The sequence below is a fragment of the Colossoma macropomum genome, unplaced genomic scaffold (genome assembly GCF_904425465.1).
Source record: "Colossoma macropomum unplaced genomic scaffold, Colossoma_macropomum, whole genome shotgun sequence".
NCBI classification, from domain to species: domain Eukaryota; kingdom Metazoa; phylum Chordata; class Actinopteri; order Characiformes; family Serrasalmidae; genus Colossoma; species Colossoma macropomum.
In genome coordinates this window covers 46,258,860-46,277,686 of record NW_023494791.1, presented here as the reverse complement: position 1 = coordinate 46,277,686, position 18,827 = coordinate 46,258,860, and the positions used below count along the sequence as shown (strand labels likewise).

General features: G+C 40.4%; 1 protein-coding gene across 1 annotated transcript; it reads right to left on the bottom strand.

The window, feature by feature from the left end:
* Positions 1-805: 805 nt before the first annotated feature.
* rtf1 (RTF1 homolog, Paf1/RNA polymerase II complex component) lies at positions 806-16,728 on the bottom strand. The gene is given in 19 exon segments (XM_036575184.1): positions 806-1,982; positions 3,584-3,698; positions 3,811-3,915; positions 4,949-5,026; positions 5,114-5,171; positions 5,311-5,432; positions 5,689-5,766; positions 5,917-6,024; positions 6,169-6,256; positions 6,352-6,434; positions 6,615-6,764; positions 6,766-6,793; positions 7,576-7,717; positions 7,870-7,981; positions 9,183-9,300; positions 9,735-9,939; positions 11,045-11,195; positions 13,005-13,115; positions 16,575-16,728. Coding segments are annotated over 19 exon segments (2,043 nt in total). The 5' UTR covers positions 16,659-16,728; the 3' UTR covers positions 806-1,875.
* Between the last annotated feature and the right edge of the window lie 2,099 nt (positions 16,729-18,827).

The following is an 18,827-nucleotide window of genomic DNA, read 5'->3' as shown; positions in this document are numbered from 1 at the left end:
TCGACGTTTTTGTCAAAAGAATGATTTTTCTCAAAATTTTGACTTACTGGGTTGGAATAATGACTTGTTTTCCCAAACTATTGGCTTACCATGTCAATATAATTACTTAGTATCTCGAAATAATGCCTTGGATCCATGAAAAAAACTGAAATTTAATAACTCAATATAGTCACGTTATTTCAAAGTATCTTGAATGTTAGAGATTAAGTCAATATTACAGCAAAATGCATCATTATTTCAAGATACTAAGTCAATATGTTGAAAATAAAGTTCATCATTTTGGTGGGAATGGGCTTCCAGATAACTCTCCTTGCCTTTGTGTTTGATATTTTTCCCCCCATTTCTGGTTTCCACAATCAGCTTCCAGAGCCGGATATGGACCAGTTGCATCTTCTAAATACGGTGTAATTCATAGATTTGTACATTTCAAATAATACATTCAAAAAACATCTACTTATTCAAGTAAGTTTATGGGGAAAGGACAACATTATTTTCCAGTTTATCCCCTTACAGCTATCACAGTGTGCCAGAGGTATACATTTACTATTATTTATTTTTTCAGACCGAAAGGATCCAAACAGAATAGACTCCAGTTCCTATGTTGACAGATGCTGGATGTACTGATGTTTGAAAGTCTGATGTCTCTGGTTTTCTTTGTCAGTATATTATAATCTGAAATACACAACAAATTAAGATCAATGTCTTAGCGAGATTGTCATTCCTTAACTCTTCCAACAGGCATTTGGTTTAAAATCAGAAGAAAAATGCGAAACACAACGTACAGACAGACACAGCTCCACAGGCAGTACGAAACAGTGCTTTCTTTATTTCTCCGCACTCGTCCCAAATGGCCAAATCTTATTTACAAGGCATGCCACATCAATACGAGAACCGACTAAAGGACGTCATTAATAACCAATGATCAATAGTCAATAACACATATGAGCTCTGAGGGGAACAGAGGGATATCGAAGAAATAAAATCAAAACAAAAAAAAATGATCAGCTCTCCATATTTTCCGCTGACCAGAGGTATTCGATACGCTTGTTTTTTTATTTGTTCAAAAATGAGCAGGATTTGTCCATTAGAGGAGTGTAATGTCATCATTAGTCTCTCATTTTCGTTCTTCAGATCCTCAGATGTTGAAATTGGGCAGAAACGTCTGGTAAAGAGGAGGACCTAAGTCAAAACAGGGTTTGGGGTCAGGCCAAGCTTGACCTCATTCCACAAAGACGGATAAAAAGCTTCTAGGGAAAAGATGCTCATATAAAAGTCCTCCAATAACCACAGATTAATGTCATAGTGTCCTTCGTTAAGATGGTCATTCATAAAGTTCAGTCTCCCTCAAAGGTGGTTCAGATATAAAAATCGTTCACCTATGAAGACTGGGATGAAAACATGGACATATCAAAAGAAAGAAAAGAAAAAAAACTGAAAGAAAATAAGCCAAGACTAAAGAGGAAACAAATTTGTCATGTACATCTCTGTAAATGAACCAGTGGACAATCTCCTTCCTAAAAAGTAAGCTTATTAAACAAAAAAAAAAAAATTCATGAAATATTTTTATATTTCATGAAATTGTCATGTTTCTTCTCACGTTCACAAGAATATGTCTCACGCTGTCTTGAATCACACGCACTCCCTCTCTCACATACTTTCTCACAAAAGGTATGCATGTATACAAGCTCTCTCACACGCACCACTCACTCACTCTCCGTTTCTCACATACACAGGGTGGGATGGTGGGGGGGGGGCGTGGGGTAGTGAAGCTTCAGCCTCAGTCTCAGTTCCCTGGTGCAGTTTGCTAACACATGCAGGAAGAGATGGAGCAGGAGAAGGGTGAGGGTGTGTGGGGGGTGGGGTTAAGGGGTGTGATCATATGAGGCCTCGTCTCTTTTTGTAGTCTTCCAAGTTGAGCGACCGGCGAGGAGCTCCGTCCTTCACCGGCAGGGCGTTGGAACTGACTGACAGTGACTTGGCTTCTGCAGAGAAACAGCAAAACAAACACTGATCAGCTTTTCATTCACCTCTTTTTTTGAGAATGTTCAAACTGCACACAAGAGAACTTCAAAGGAAAAGCCAGTTTTTTGGGGTTTTTTTTTCCGAGAGGCTGAAATGGAAAAGTTGCAAGAAAGATGACAGTACCTTTCCATAGTAAACAGAAGAAGGCACAACAGTCAGTATTTTTATTGTTACTAAAATAAATAACCTGAATATGTATGTAGAACATGATGGAAAACAAATGTTGACATATATGCCAGAGAAAACCCATCTGGAAATTCTTTTTCTGGATAGTATTTTATTTATGATTTCTTTATGACTATTTTATTTTTGTTTTGTACGTTTTCACTCAATATATTGTTTTATGTTTTGGCCATGTCTCGGCTACACCGAAATACACAACAACAACAACAACAACAACAACAACTATTTATACAGACTGCAGTCTGTTATAGACGCCCCCATTGACTCCAGTCAGTCTGTTATAGACGCTCCCCTTAAATCCTGTCAGTCTAATAAAGACACCCCTCCACTCCAGTCAGTCTGTTATAGACGCCCACCCTTCAGTCCCGCCAGTCTGTTATAGGCGCCCACCCTTCAGTCCCGTCAGTCTGTTATAGATGCTCCCCCTCATTCCAGTCAGTCTGTTATAGACGCTCCCCTTAAATCCTGTCAGTCTGTTAAAGACACCCCTCCACTCCAGTCAGTCTGTTATAGACGGCCACCCTTCAGTCCCGTCAGTCTGTTATAGACGCTCCCCCTCATTCCAGTCATCTGTTATAGACGCTCCCCTTAAATCCTGTCAGTCTGATAAAGACACCCCTCCACTCCAGTCAGTCTGATATAGATGCCCCCCTTCACTCCTGTCAGTCTGTTATAGACGCTCCCTTTCATTCCTGTCAGTCTGTTATAGATGTTCCTCTTTACTGCTGTCGGTCTATTATAGACACTCCCCTTTACTCCTATAAGTGTGTAGGTGTGGTTTGCACAGAGGGGCAGGGACAGGAAGTGGGGCCAAAGTAAATAAACAAAGTATTCAATGTTATTGTACTCTCTACTCCGTATTTTCTAAATGCTAGAGATCCAGTTTTACCTGTTGCACTTTTAAGGGCCATAGTTAGTTTGGTGGCAGATGAAAATTGTATTCCATACATCAGGAGTGATTAAAAAACTGACGAAAGCAAAAGCTATTTAATACCTGACGGTAAACAATAACAGTGCTCAAATGTACCAGGAATGTCAAGGGCTTGAAACAGCCTATTCAGCAGTACTAATGACTACTGTCCCACAAGAAAACACAGCCTAAAATCTCACTGTCTAAAGTCCACTGTCTGTTTGCTGAGCTTTCACTATCAAAAGGTCTCATTCTGTTACACCACAGGAATTGCATATACAGTAGTCAATGGAAGAAAATTAATCCATGCTTTCTTTTCATCAAAATTCCCCTAACATCTGTGAAACACTCTAACAGCAATCCACTAAGCAAGTAGAGCCATGAGCCAGTGCTTCGTAAAGCTGACGGCAGTTGCTCTAAGCCTGCTGAACTGGTAGGAAGGAGAAGCTGCAATAAACAGACACTCACCAGCATTGGGAACCTGCAGGTCGATTTTCACGTCAAAATCGTGAACTTTAAACAGATCCTCCGAGAGGTCGCTGGTTGGCTTTGCAACATCTTTATCTCTCGGGTTGCTCTGTCCCTGTATAACATGCACAAATGACACATCTGTGGTCAGGAAAGGCCAATTCTGTATACATTTCTGTATCTTGCTTTTATTGCAATGCATGGCAAAAAGATTCTCCATGGCTCACCTGTATGCTGGCCTGCTGTGTGTTGTCTTGAGCAGATCCTGAACCTGAACCGTATTTCTGATTAAGATGGGCGAGGATAGCAGCATGGACAGAAGGATCTCTGGCCTGGAGGAAAAAAAAGGGAAGACAACAAATTAACTCACTAATCAGCTCAAAAGAGAGAGCCTGACACACACTATTACTAAACCATGTGATTCTGGTCAAAGCCCAACTCTGATTTCTGGACTTGCAATTAGTAGTTATTGAAGAAGAATGATTGTGAGCATCATTTCTTTTTTGCTGTAGGTGTTTATCATGTTTTTTTTTTTATTTACTACTACTACTACTACTACTACTACTACTACTACTACCACTAAATTTTTATTTATATAGAACTTTTCATGCCAGTGGCAGCTCAAAGTGCTTTACAGACAGGTGACAAAAGTTTAACAGTAAAACAAAAAGCTAATTATTCATTAGAATCATACAAGAAAATGACACAGATCAGATTAAGGGATAAATACCAAGATACATAGAGTTTTAATTAAATGTTAAGTCAAAGAGCTGCGTTTTTAGATGCTTCTTAAAAGTGAGCACTGAGCTTGACTGTCTAATAAAAGGTGAACTGAGCTCCACAGTTTAGAGCCAGAATAACTGAACGGGTCTCTCCATGTTTTCCGTACTTTACAGAAGGTATTTGCAGGTCAGTATCTGCAGATCTAAAAGCATAAACAGACAGACACTCTGTGATGTAAGCTGTTCTTCTGGGTCATTTATAGCCTTAAAAACTATTAGCAGAGCTTTAAAATCTATCCTGAATGATACAGGCAGCCAGTGAAGTTCTTTCAAAACAGGAGGGATATGATTAGCTCATTACTTTTAATTAGGACTTCACTTTAATCTCAGTTTTATTAGATGTAGACCTCTTTATTGATGTATACAGATCAAGTAAGTTTCCACTGATCTGTTCACAATGTACTAGCTAATTCATTGTAACATAGGTATTAGGGTCGCCCAAATGAGATATAATTTATTAAAATGCTTTCGTATTATCAAAGCAGCAAGGTTGCGATAGCATTTAACAACATACTGTGCAAATGCGTGTGACTAATATGATCACCACGGGTCACGAGAGAGAACAGAAGAGAGGCATTCTTACATTGGACACCATAGTTGGTTTGCACTGTCGTCTTGTGAAAGGGTCCATCTGCTGGTTCTTAGAGTTCTGACCCTCAGCCTACGAAAGGAGCAGCACAGTTACACAGTCAACTTCCGTTAATAAAGAAAGGGTAAAACACTCAGACAGGATCCAACATGTACGTACCACCAGAGCTTTCTCAGACTCCACAATGTTCCAGCTCCGGTTCCTCTGGTTGATATAGCTGAGATGAGAAGCAGGAGAAAATGAAGAGAATGATGTAATGTGTGACTAAGAGAAGAGAGATGACCAAAACAGGGATTTCACTCTTTCACTGTTTCAGATTCTGACACTCAGATGTATGTGCACATATATATTCTCACCTGATAGCAGAGATGTTTTTGGTTCTCTGTCTGTCTAGTGCTTCAGCCCTCTCCTCCAGTTCATTCAACTGATCCTGCAGCATTTTCACTCGCTCACCATCTCCACTCTCCTCAGCCATCGCCTAAAGCACACACATGCACAGCAGTTTGTTTTTGTATGTCACATATAACTACAATAATATACTTACAACATATGTAATCATATTGCAAATATAAATATGTATATGTAATAGGAATAATTTTTCAACTATAACCATAAAACTAAACCCAACGCTAACCTCAAGAACCAAAAAGAAACATTGGTCTTGAAAATGTACAAAAACAAACGCACAATTTTATGTGGTGTCACAGATTTAAAATAGTTCATAAAAACTGAACCTTTTCTTTGAGGAGCTGCGTCTTCTTCATAGCATAGTTTGGTGGTGCCTTTCGGAATCGGTCCTTCTCTTTCACAATCTGTTAATGACACACAATAGAAAAATTACATAGTAATAAACAAATTATATATATCTCGATAAAATGAAAAAAATATTGCTATTGACAAATTCTTTGGTGAATTAACAAATGTTTTCACTGTGCAGAAGAACTCTTCAGACCATGACTTACATCCTCAATGTCTTTGTCATTGAATTTGTAGTTGAGGGCTTCTTTGATGGACTGCTCTTTTTTGGTGATCTCATCCAGAGTAGGAATCTGCATTCCAGCAACAATCATCTGCAGACCAACAATTTACAAGAAGAGTTACTTCCTTTACACATAGCATGTGTTCATACATGCATTATAGAGAACAGAAAACAAAGAGGATTGGAACTCCAAGAGTTTAGTCAAGTTTGTTGTCCTTGAACTGATCACACTCACCGCATCCTTCCATTTCATGAATTCATTTTCTGTGAATTCCTGATTGGACACGAACTCGAGCCGAAATACTCGAGTGTCGTTGCCGTGCCTTCGGAAAACAAGCACAAACAAACAAATGCATACATCGGAATGGAGACAAAAGGAAAGCAAGTCTAAACAAGCCTTAAATGAGGGGCAGTTTACCGTAACTGTAGCCCCTTGTTTGTTCTTGTAGATCCCAGCTGGTAGACTTTAGCCGTTTCAACCACATCCACAATTTCAGCCACCTGGGATTAAATAAAGTAATAAAACATCAACAGAAAGAACCAGCAACTATACTCAATTTACACAGGTTTCCAAACCACATGTGGTTCAAGGCAAGCTTAAGCTGAAAAGAACATCAATTTGGCTAGAATAAATATGATTCTTAAACCTGTAAATCTTTAATTTAATTGAGATTCACATACCCGGTAGACAGGTTTACTGCTGCTGTTGCCAATGCCAATCCGTACAAAACAGCCGGTAACGGTTTTGGCGAAGAAGGGCATGTGGCACCACCGCTCCAACTTGTGCCGTGAAAGACGGACCCGATTCAGTTCCTCTGGCAACGACACTGGGCTGAGACTTAGGGGGCGCCTCCTCTTTCCTGTGAAATAGACACAAGTATCAGAGGTAAATGCAACAAGTTTTCACTCAAGCCATCTCAATCCTCCAAAACAGGCCTCTGCGACATGGCTAGAAATCTTACCCAATATCGATATATACGTTTGCACATTCATACAATACATTCTATTTTAATGAGTAAACAGCTTATTCAGGTGTAACACACAAATTAGCTAGCTCTGTGAGAAGCTCAGTTTAGTCCTGATGTATTTAGGCCTGCGAGTCTCACCTTTCAGACATCAGAATGTCTGGTGTGCTTTGTCGAACAATGTGGCCAATAACTGCCTCCCTTATTCTGGTGTAATACTCAAAATTAGCTAGCTGTGTGTGAAGCTATATGCAAGCTTTTACTGCTAATACTGGACTAAGGAACAGAACTGCAAAATTATTTTATTGAGAATGCCTCAAACACTGATTACGGATATTAAAAATAAATTAAACAAAATGTTGCTGGTTCCAAGCCTAGTTAAAAAGCACTATATCGCTGTTGTCGGAAAAAAAACGTTTATCTCCAAAATGGTAACTTTACAGGAGAAGGAAAAACTTTACTTTTAATGTAAGTCAATAGAACCAGACTTTTTTCCAAGTCATTCTGGGTCACTTCTTTTAGTCCGTTCATCGTGAAGTGCCTTAAGATGGATTTCTTTGCTGTAATGACTTTAAATTCTCAACAGGAAATACTGGAATTTTTCAAGCACTCCTAGGAAAGAGTGTGATCAGTAGCAAAAAGAAAGCCTCTGGTAACCGCAGTGTGATAATACTCACTCTTCTTCCTCATCGAAGGATGAAGATCTTGAGCTGCGGTCACTTTTTACTGAGGACTTATCGTCGTCTTCCTCTTCCTCCTCTTCATCGTCAGAGTACACCTCGCTGGTCTTCAGAGGTTGCCGTTTGGCCAGGAGCTCAGCTGTTAAGTAAGATTTCAAAATGTTTTTTTTAAGACTAATAGTGTTTTGAATCCAAGTGGGAAATACATTAGTTTAAAAACATATTTAATAAAAAGAAAACATCCTAAAGAACACAGGATAATTTATACTGAATGTAAATGTCAAGTCCCACCTGTTCTGTTTTTCTTTTTCTCACGCTCTGCTTTCAGCTCTTCCATGGCCTGAGATTTCTTGTCCAGCTTCTCATCCCTCTTAGACCTCCTCTCTTTATTATGCGACATCACCTGTGCAGGTGAACAGAAGGCATACAGAAACAGTAAGGTGTGACTTGCTCAGAGAAACCAGAACACTAATACACAATTACAAGCTTTTACAAAAACCTGCGGTCGGACCTTCATCTCAGAAGGATGTTCATCAAAGAAATGAGTCCTAATGTATTTAGTCTTGCAAGCCAGACATCTGCCTATCGTCAGAGGTTCTGGTGTGTTTTGTAGGACAGTGTGGCTAATACTTGCCCTACTCTGACAGCAAAGGGCTGTGCGACTGACTTGCAGACAGTCCATCCACAAACCGTTGTTTCTGTTTGACATGCAAGGGCAGACAATTGTCAGAACAGCGCAAAAACAAAAACATACCCACAGGAAACAAAGGGGTATGCATAAAGTTAAGGGACGTAACGTTATGAACTTCATTTATGTAGCAGTGTGTTTGCTTCCCATACCATGGTTGTGTGGGTAGCCAATCCGAATATGGCCCAATCCCAATTCACCCCTCGCTCCTACAGCCCTTAGCCCTCCGTTTTGTGCATTCATGTCTAGGGGTAGGGTGTCCTGATTTTTGTTGAGATGGAGGGGTAGGGCAAAGTGGTCCTACATGGCCCTCCAAAAGGAGGTTTTTCAGAGGCACACTCCACACAGTATCTAGCTAGCTAAATTTCCCATTCTAACTTAAATAGTCCAGCAGTTCTGACACCTGAAGCGCCTGAATGTAACTGCTGCTCCAATTAAGATGAAACAGAAAAATTCGAGCAAGAAGCTGGTGAATATCTGACTTCAGCCTCATATGACCAAAGAATTAGGGGTGAGTGATAATAAATAATTATTGCACCCCCCCCCTCTTTGAAAGCATATGATGCCCTAAATGTAACTAAAGCCCAGCAGTGACGAGCTGAACATTACCCTCCTCTGCGGTCACTGCAGACTGGCAGGGTCGCCTACAGAGCAGCGCTAGTAGCTGTTAATGAAGTAATGCTCTTTTGATTTGAGGGTCCCATTTCATAGAGGAAGATTTCAACCACTACCCTGTAACTCAGTTCCAAGGGGCAAGATGACACTGGAAAACAAGGGGTAAGGGTAAAAATAAGAAGTGGGACTGCGTCTATAACTGACAAGACTCGCTCTGTGGATGGAGCATCTGAGGCTACCCTATTGGATTTCAGCATAAGCTGGTGTACTGCTCTCTTCACAGGCTGGAAGGACTACTCACCACCTGAGTGTCTGTGACCTGAGACTGCTTTTTCTTCTCCTGCTCTTCTTCTTGTTTCTTCTTCTTCTCTTCCTTTTCTTTTTTCTTTGCAGTCTTCAGTTTCTGCTTGATTTCAAACCTAAACAGTGTAGAGGACAAAGGAACATGATGAACAAACATTCTCTTGAAGAACATTTCCTGGCATCTTGGGCTATAAAAATGCATCAATTCATCTTGATCCTCCCAGGTGTGCACTCCAGATTCTCTAGATATTTCTAAAGTTAAAAAAGCTTTGTGTATCTTTATTGTCTGTATACCACAGCTCTTTCAGACACATTTATGTTTATAAATAAATCCAAACCATATTTAAAATCATGGTAAAAATGATTCATGATGCAAAAATCATTAACATAATCAAGTTGAATTGTCATGAGGTCAGATTTACTCTCCTATTTGCAGCATGCAGAATGAAATGTGGGCTCAACAACTGGGTCCAATTTAACTATTCAATGCATGACTTTGGTGAAGAATAAAAGAAAAGGTCAACGTTTAAGAATCAGTCCTTCTCCTCACCTCCGTTTGAGCACCTCTCTCTTCTCGATACGGTTGAAGAGCTCCTGCTCTCTCTCTTTCTCCGTCATCTGTTCCAAACGTGCTCGGTCCTCCTCGTCTCCCATGAGATCGTCTCCATACCCGTCCCGGAACACTTCGTCCTCCGAGGAGGAGTCGGAGTCGGAGCTGGAGGAGGAGCTGTTGCTCTCAGAGTCTGACACCTCACCTGCGTGATTCAGAAACTGTGTTAGCTTGTGATGTCACAACCAGGAACACATTTACATAGGACTACCTATTAACTGAGAGTTAATAGACCATTATAGACCACATTCAAGAATTTTCTTTTTTTAAAGAAATTTTAATGCTATATTATGATTAATACCACTTTTGTTAGAGTCCTTCATTAGCCACATTCACATGCAGCTGTTCATAATCCAATCAACACCTCAATCAGAATAGACTAGTCCAAATGAGGCCATTCGGAATACAGTTTCTATCGGATTGAACGAGGAGGGTAATCCTGTAAATAATCTGTGAAATAGGAAGAATAATACCCGTGTAAACGCCTGTATCTGATCAGAAAGTCTAAATCCGTTCTGATCATGTGCGTCACGTCATAGTGAGAGTTTACACCGTTCAACATGGTGGAGCAGAAACTGGTCTGCAGAGGAGACGAAGTTTATGCTCTGATCTTTAAAAGACGGCGGTGGGACGGACGTCCAGCTTATGTGTCTCAGAACACGACGTCTTCCTCTCAGCCTTCTTTAATAAGGACACGTGAAGGACGTTTTTCTGAGTCTGACATCATTTTAAAGTAATTAAAAACACAAGCGCTGCTCACTGCTGCTCATCTCACTCTGACTGGACCCACGTGAAGCTCATTGCCACGGTAACGTCTACACTAAGTGGTTCTCTATGCATGCGCGTCATTTTGGATCAGATTACTTGTAGTGAGCATGTAAACAGAGATTTTCCATCAGATTGTTGAGTAGAGTGAAAATATAAACACCTCAGTCTTCATCTATAATCGGAATGTATTCAATCAGATTGGCAAAAATCTCTGCATGTAAACACAGCCATTACGTTAGCTGTTCAGAAGCTTACGTCCAAAATTATTACAAATAAATAAACAGCATTTTGGAACGAAACTCTAAAATAAAAAGAGAGGTTGGAAAGTGGTCGTACATTAATTATGACTGTCTTTGGTACATAAAACACAAAATAAAAAAAAAAAATATGGCTCCTTCATGGATGCCACTAAACTAGTCCAATTTGACTGGTACTCGCATATAATCTAAATATGGAGGGGTGGGGGGAGAGTTCTCTCTTACCCTCCTCTGGAGCTGAACTCTCTGCCGAGCTGTCTCCATCTGAGCTGCCTGATGAAGCTGCTTTGTTCACTCTCTTCTTCGTAGCGTTCTTCTTTTCTGCTCCTTTACTGGGCTTCACCTTCTTCTTGGCTTTGGTGCCTCCAACAGTCCACTAATACACAAAGACACCACTGATACATTAAGGCTGCATAGTTACACTGTAAATATGTTCAGTTTTTTCCTTCCTCAATTGATTACGCATAATCAGCTGTAATATTGATGACATTAACTAAAGCTAGCAAACTGGCTGATGTTGACATATTTGCATTTCTAGTTAAAACACTGTGCATTACATGATCGCTTTTCTATGCAGGCATAAGTCCTTTCTATTCGGGTGCACACAGTGGTGTGGGGATGGTCTTCAGGACCAACAAATTGATTTTACTTAGCTTGATCCGGCTCAGAGAAATGAGCGCAGCTATAACCAATAGAAAGAAAAACCTCCAGATGCCCAGTTAGATCATTTACAGTGTTTTCAAAGGGTTTTTTGCCATCTTTCATGGATGACAACAAGGGGCGTATCAGCGGTAAGGTTTTAAATTTCAATACGGAGTTTAGAATTTTCAGTTCTTCAATGCTATATTTTGTTATGTTTTTGTCTAATTCTGTTTACGTTTTAAAAGATTATAGTTTATTAACTGGGACAAATAACCACAATTTCAATTTTTAGCAAAATAATTGCATTTTTTTAAGCCAATATATTGCAATCTTACATAAGCATGGAACGCAAAATCTCAAACTGGAATCGAACAAAAGTGCAATCTAACCGGGATAAGGGAAAAGCTTAGCGGGCAACACTTGAGGGGCAGTGCCTTAGTTTGTTTTTGCACCACATCCACAACAAGCACTGTTAAAAAAAAACCATATGATGCAGTGAGGCTGGTTTGTGCATAAATTGACAAACTGTCTAGATTGTTTCCTCCTGATTAATTTTAAGTTGTTCATTTCTAAACAGTTCCAAATACAAAAGAAAGAAAAATAGATCCAATCTATATGTAAGTGTGCCCTGCGATGGACTGGCGACCTGTCCAGGGTGTTTCCTGCCTTCTGCCCAATGACTGCTGGGATAGGCTCCAGCTCCCCACACGACCCAGAAGGATAAGCGGCTTTGATAACACGCGCATGTGTGTATGCAAGCACTGCATATGGCTGTTGTCGGAAGAAAACCTTGTATCTCCAAAATGGTAACTTTACAGGAGAAGGAAAAAACATACTTTCTTTTAATGTAAGTCAATGGAACTAGAATTTTTTACAAGTCATTTTGGCTCATTTCTTTTAGTCCATTCATCATGAAAATTATACATAATGTAATGGGCAACATGCGTTTTTAAATTATGACAAAAACTGAAAAACGCACTGTAAACACCATTTTGAAATTTAAACAATCCTCAGACTTTTCACCTAATAGTTTGAGACCTGAACTAGCTACACATTTTACATTTGTGGGACGGATTTGAACGCAGTATCATTAGATGACAGCAGATTATAAAACATGCTGGCGTCGCTAACTGAAAGTGAAACTTCTCAAACTCAGTTTCCCTATAAACTGCCTCAGAGCTGCGTCTCACATCTGGTGTAGATGGGTTTGTTGATTACAGTGGGCACGTTTTGGTTTTGTTGTTGCCGCTCGCGTGCTGTAAGGACAGGATGGCATTCATTATTGTACTTTTCGTCAGGCTTCTTTCTCGTAAAACACTTGTTAATTTGTTATGGCTGTCACTTTTTTTGGTTCCCGTTGCTTGGTTACAGGCGAACAATGCAGAGTGATACTTAAGAGATTCGGTCAGAGTGCCATTTTTGGGAGATATCAGCACTTGTAGGATGACACTGCGAGGGAATAACTAACTGTGGTAGAACACAACATTAATAGGGTGGATAAGAGTGGAAATGAGAGGTGCAGAGTGGATTCGGGTCACGGTACCTCATCATCACTGTCAGACGTCTCAGAGTCTGTAGATGCTGCAGGTTTACTGACAGGCTCCTCTTGTCCTTCTGAGTCCACCCTCTTCCGCTTGGCTAAGCTCAGCAGCTCCTAGAAAGAGAAACGGAAAACATTTAATTTTTTGCTCTTTTTCCAATTCACCTCTTTAACTCCTTGGGACCACCGGTGGTTCCAAAACACACTTCGTCATATTCTTTACTTCATAACTTTCATATTTTATAAGCCTAATTTAAAAGGTGGGTGTCATATGAGAGCTGTAACTTTCTTCTTTCCAGTCAAATCGATGGGTGATGTAATTTTAAACCCTTATAATAAAAGAAGCTGAACTCACAACTTTTTTTTTCTACTGAAAGTCGACCCATTTTTCCACAATTCTGAGCTAGAAACTGGATCTCAGATGGTGTCTCTTCAGTGATATTTTCTGTAAAAATTATTTTTATTAAATAATACAAAGAGCGTCTAAGATTTTTGGTTTTCAGCTGTAAATTGTAAGCATATAGTAATATGTTTATGATCATAAAACACACTTTCTGTTAATTTGAGGGGAGCTTTTACAATTTACATTCATTTCATGCAGTTACTGAATAATTTGTCTAACAATTTGGGTTTGTAAATTCAGATGGAAAAACCAAAATATACCTAAGAGCATAAGTTTAATAAAGTGACATACTTGAATACTCTAGTTCTTCATTCTAACCTATCACTGACACATCAAGCTCTCTACAACGACAACAATGTCATTTGTACACCATTTTGAACATCGCATCTTCAAGCTGGTACAAAATTAAAATGACACATTCTCACAGGTTCTGCCACGACAGAGAAGGTGTCATTTTAACCCCTTAGTGCCAAGTGCTCTTTTTCAACCTTCTACCTGAAAAAATTTCACTTCACGTTTTCCAGGGTAACTCTCAAGCTGTCTGATGGGTGAACAGGAGCAGACACGTTTGATCTGAGCTCACCACAGTTTAGAACAACATGCAGAGATCTAAGTGCAAGTTCAAGTTCAAAGTTGCTTGATTAGCATTTTATGTTGGAGGACAGCCAAAGCACTTAATTCTCAGATCGGTTTATTGATCAGTCAGACAATCTAAGACGGTTATAGGGAAAAAAAAGTGTCCAAAGTTTATAGAAATACTTTCCAATTTGTGAATTCAGGTGAACATTTAAGGTGCAACCACTGGTGATATAGGTACTCAATTGTGCACACATACAGAAAAGCATTTCCAGTGGAATGGGACGCTCTGGAGCAACCGCATGGCCAACATGCCCAGTCTGAGGGGTATAAAGACCCCCAGCATTGGGCTGTGCAGCAGTGGAACTGCACTCTCTAGAGCAGATTAGGGTCTTTAATTAAAATTCAATAAGGTCCAGTTAGAGAAAATATCCTCAAGCAAAGGTCTGAAACATCATAATGTGTAATTTGCATCATGATTCAGTACCAAATACGGTTTACTGAAGTAGCCTAGTAGGTATATCAACATCTTATACAATCAACAACTGAATGTCAAATCAAATAAAGTACAATTCAGACATATTTCAACAACATTTGTTGTGAGTTTTCTCTTTTTCAGTGCTCATCGTAATGCACAGATCTGATTGGCTGAGTAGCGTCCCGTGCGATATTTACAATGCGTGCGATTCGCCTGTGAGTCTCCCGGGCCGCTAAAGCCGTACCGTAAAGGCTAGAAACGTTAGGGCCACCCTGTCGAAATTAAATAATTCTCCACAGTTTATCGGTTACAGGTCCAGGTCTGCATAGGACAGCATCTGGGTCCGGACTCGGACCGCGATCCGCCTATTAGTGCCCTCTGCTCTAGAGCGATGGAGCGCCTTCCAATATCTTAGAGAAGTTAGAGTGGCATCTGTGATACAGAACTGATCATCCAACATTAGTACCTAACCTCACTAATGCTCTTGTAGCTGGATGCAATCAAACCCTCACAACATCCAGGGTAAAGCATTCCCAGAAGAGTAGCAGCAAAGGAGGGACGAACTCCCTATTAATACCCTTGAGAATAACCACTGGTTGATCCCGTGTCCATAAGCTTCTGAACATACAGTATGTATGTACGGAGGTGATGAAGCGGTCCAGTGTGATCACAGCCTGCAGGTCAATCTGCTGCTGGTTTATTAGACAGTCTTTGGTTAATCCATGGCTGACGAGTGCTTATGGCAGTGACTCTGCGCTCCATCTCAGCCGCCAGGATAAAATTAGCTCGCAAGAAAAACAACACAGAGCCCAGTTATGAACGGCCTCCCCATTAAAGAGGGCACCTCTGACTCTCAATCTCTTAAATGAGAGGTGTCCAAAGTTCGGCCCGAGGACTGAATGCAGCCCGCGGATTGATTTTAATTGGCCCTCTGGCCAATACGCTGCAACTCTTCCCTTCACTTGACAGAGGCAGCAGTGCTGCAAACCTTACCATTAACCTGCAAATGAATTTACTGAATGACATTCAGTCATGACAACACACACAAACAGTGTAGCTGGCAGTGACAACCGGCAATTCAAGAGGGGTGGCATACTTTCATCGAAAGCCATAACAAATGTGCCTCACATGTCAAGAGACTGTAGTGAACCTAATATTAAAACACACTATGAAACCTAGCATGAACAATAGAAATTTAGGGGAAAGGAAGGCAAAAAAATAGAAGCAGCCTTTAATCAGAGCAAATTCAGTAGTTGGTACAATAACCATGACTTTCTCTACATGTTTGTGTTTTTCATATTTTGAATACCGAACATTTAAAACCATTTACGGACAACATTTTGGCAAAGAATGACCAGCCCTCAGGTATTTCGACAGGGTCCATTCTGGCACCCTTTGAAAAAGATTTAGACACCTCTGGTTGGCCAAATGGGCAATTTAACCCACTTGGCGCCTTAAAGCCCAAGTGTGGCTTGTTTACTGATTACTAGCTCCGTTGAAGTCAAACACAGAGAGCTTGAGTGCGTGTTAAACACGGTCAGCTGTACCTACAGAAAGCAGAAAACACTAGTATTGATGCTTTAACACATGCAGAAGCAGCTCGCTTTCCACGCTGATGTTTACAACTGTCTCGCACCTCTAAGGAGGCTGAAAAGTTGGCTTCATATTCGCCAGCTCGTTGTTCGTTTTTCCCCCCCGTTCCACCTTAAATAGTGCAGCCGGGACCGGAATGTAACTGCTGCACTATTTAAGGTCGAACGGGAAAATTGGAACAAGAAGCTGGCGAACATAAGAACCTGCCTTCAGCTCCGTCCACAGCAGCTCTAGTTAGCTTCGAAGGCTACCTGGCCAGCAGCTTTAAATGTTTTAAAGGCTTTAAATTCGCGGATGACCCTCATTACTCACGAAAAGCAGGCGTTATAATGATACAAAAGCAAGCTGGTCGTTTAAACGCGCTGGGGGTTTTATATAAACCGCTGCCAGGCCCGGGTTTTTGCTCACAGCTAGCTAACTACGCTAGCTTAGCCTCGGCTAGCGATTAGCACGGCTCTCTCAGGCTTTTAGGTCCCAAATGTGAAAAGAACGAAGCTCCTAAATGTCTACGGTTTAGCGTTACCTGATCCAGATTGTCGTCGCTGGCGCTGTCCTCCGAGTCGGAGTCGATAACGACCCGACCTTTCCGCTTCTTTACGTTCACCATGATTAGCCCGCTTAGCCGCTGCTGCGTCTGTCTGTCGGACACGAACGAGCCGCGAGTTCGCGAGTCCTCCGAACCGCACGGGGGCGCTTTTCTGCGGGGCGGGAGTCAAAACGCTTTTTTTTGACCGAGCCCCGAAGAGGCCGCGGTTGTTTTGCGCATAATTTTGCGTTCCCTCGCAATAAGTTAGATTTTGCAAGGGATCGCAATGTCGTTCCAAATATTATTATTATTATTATTATTATTATTATTATTTAATAATAATAGTACTGAACGGTTGTGGACGAAGTACACAAATCATGTACCTGAGTTGAAGTAGAGGTACACAGGTAAAATATTACTGCAGTAAAAGTAGATGTTCCTCCCTTTAGACCTCCACTCGAGTAAAAGTACAAAAGTATTTGTCTTCAAATGTACTTAAGTATCGAAAGTAAAAGTACTAAAAGATTAATTATGGCTCTAATTAATCAGCTCATTTTAGGTGAAAATGCTGCAGTGTCTCTCTTGGTAAACCAGTCTTTTAATAGAGTCATTAATTAGTGACGCTGATGTCTGTTAAAATTATCATAAGCACAAAACACTGAAGGCAAACAGTTTCCATCAGGTAGAACTGAGTGGCTCTGAAATCACTTTTTACAAACAAGCAAAGTTTCAGTTTAAGATTTATTTGCAGCTTAGTTACAAGTTTAAGTTTAATAAAAACTTTAAACTCAGGTTCACAAATGAGTTTCCTTTACTAAACTGCATCTGTAGGTCTCTGTTCATAAACATAAACTAGCCAAAACAAATTTACTATAAAATGAAATAATGTTTGTATAAATTCAGAAAAAGACACGTCAGTCACAACTGCATATGTGTACATATTTCTATATGGTGGTCTGTTTACACAAAGTTAGGTTAGTTCATCATTTATGTTGAATAGACTCTCCCAAAATTTTACGCCGCTGCACTGATGTTGAACTGTGTGCTGCACTGGGTCGGTATGACCAACAGGTCAAAACAAGCTCAAAACAAAGTGACCGCTGTGCCCTGATTGGTGTTTTTGCTTCACGCTTCTTTCGTTTTGACATGTTGTGTTTTTATACACACATAAACCAAAAGGAGCGACAGATTTCTCATAATGTAGTGGAGTAAAAAGTGAGATATTTACTTTGAAATGTAGTGGAGTGAAAGTAAAAAGTCGCCCAAAATGGAAAGACTTCAGTAAAGATACACAAAAAAACTACTTAAGTACAGTAATGAAATACATTTACTTCGTTACTGTCCACCACTGGTATTGAACACTTCAATGAAGGGGTTAAAAATCTATTCTAGACTTTTAAAAAAGATGGTTCTTCAAGGGTTCTTTAGTAAAGACAGTGGTTCTATCTAGAGCCATGAACACTCAAAGAACCATTTGCATGCTTAAATGGTTCTTTGCATGGTGAAATTGTCCTTCAGATCAATGGAGAATGTGTTGTATGTGGTCCTACATAGAACCTTTTGAAAATGGTTCTATGACACCAAAAAGGGTTCTAAAAGAATGGGCTGCTTCTATACAGAAGGATTCCCTTTATTCAAGAACCATCTTTTTAAAGAGTGTATACCTAAATGGTTCTGGAAATCTTTATACTTGGCTTAATAAATCAACACAAATGATCTGACTTGGAATATAAATTCATAAAATATGATATTTTTAGGGCGGCACGGTGGCGCAGTGGGTAGCACTGTTGCCTCACAGCAAGAATGGCCTGGGTTCGATTCCCGGCTGGGTGACCAGCGTCGTTTCTGTGTGGAGTTTGCCTGTTCTCCCCGTGTCTGCGTGGGTTTCCTCTGGGTACTCCGGTTTCCTCCCACAGTCCAAAAACATGCAGTCAGGCCAATTGGACGTGCTGAAACTGACCCTAGGTGTGAGTGTGTGTGATTGTGTATGTCTGTCTGCCCTGCGATGGACTGGCGACCTGTCCAGGGTGTATCCTGCCTTCCGCCCAATGACAGCTGGGATAGGCTCCAGCACCCCACCGCAACCCAGAAGGATAAGCGGTTTAGATGACGTATGTATGATATTTTAATGAAAACGAATTTTAATGAATTTTAGGTAATAATATTATGATGTTGGCTAAAATAAATATTAAATACATAAAAGTAGAGTCTTTAGAAATTCTCCCAGTTGGTTAGCATTACAAAATAAAC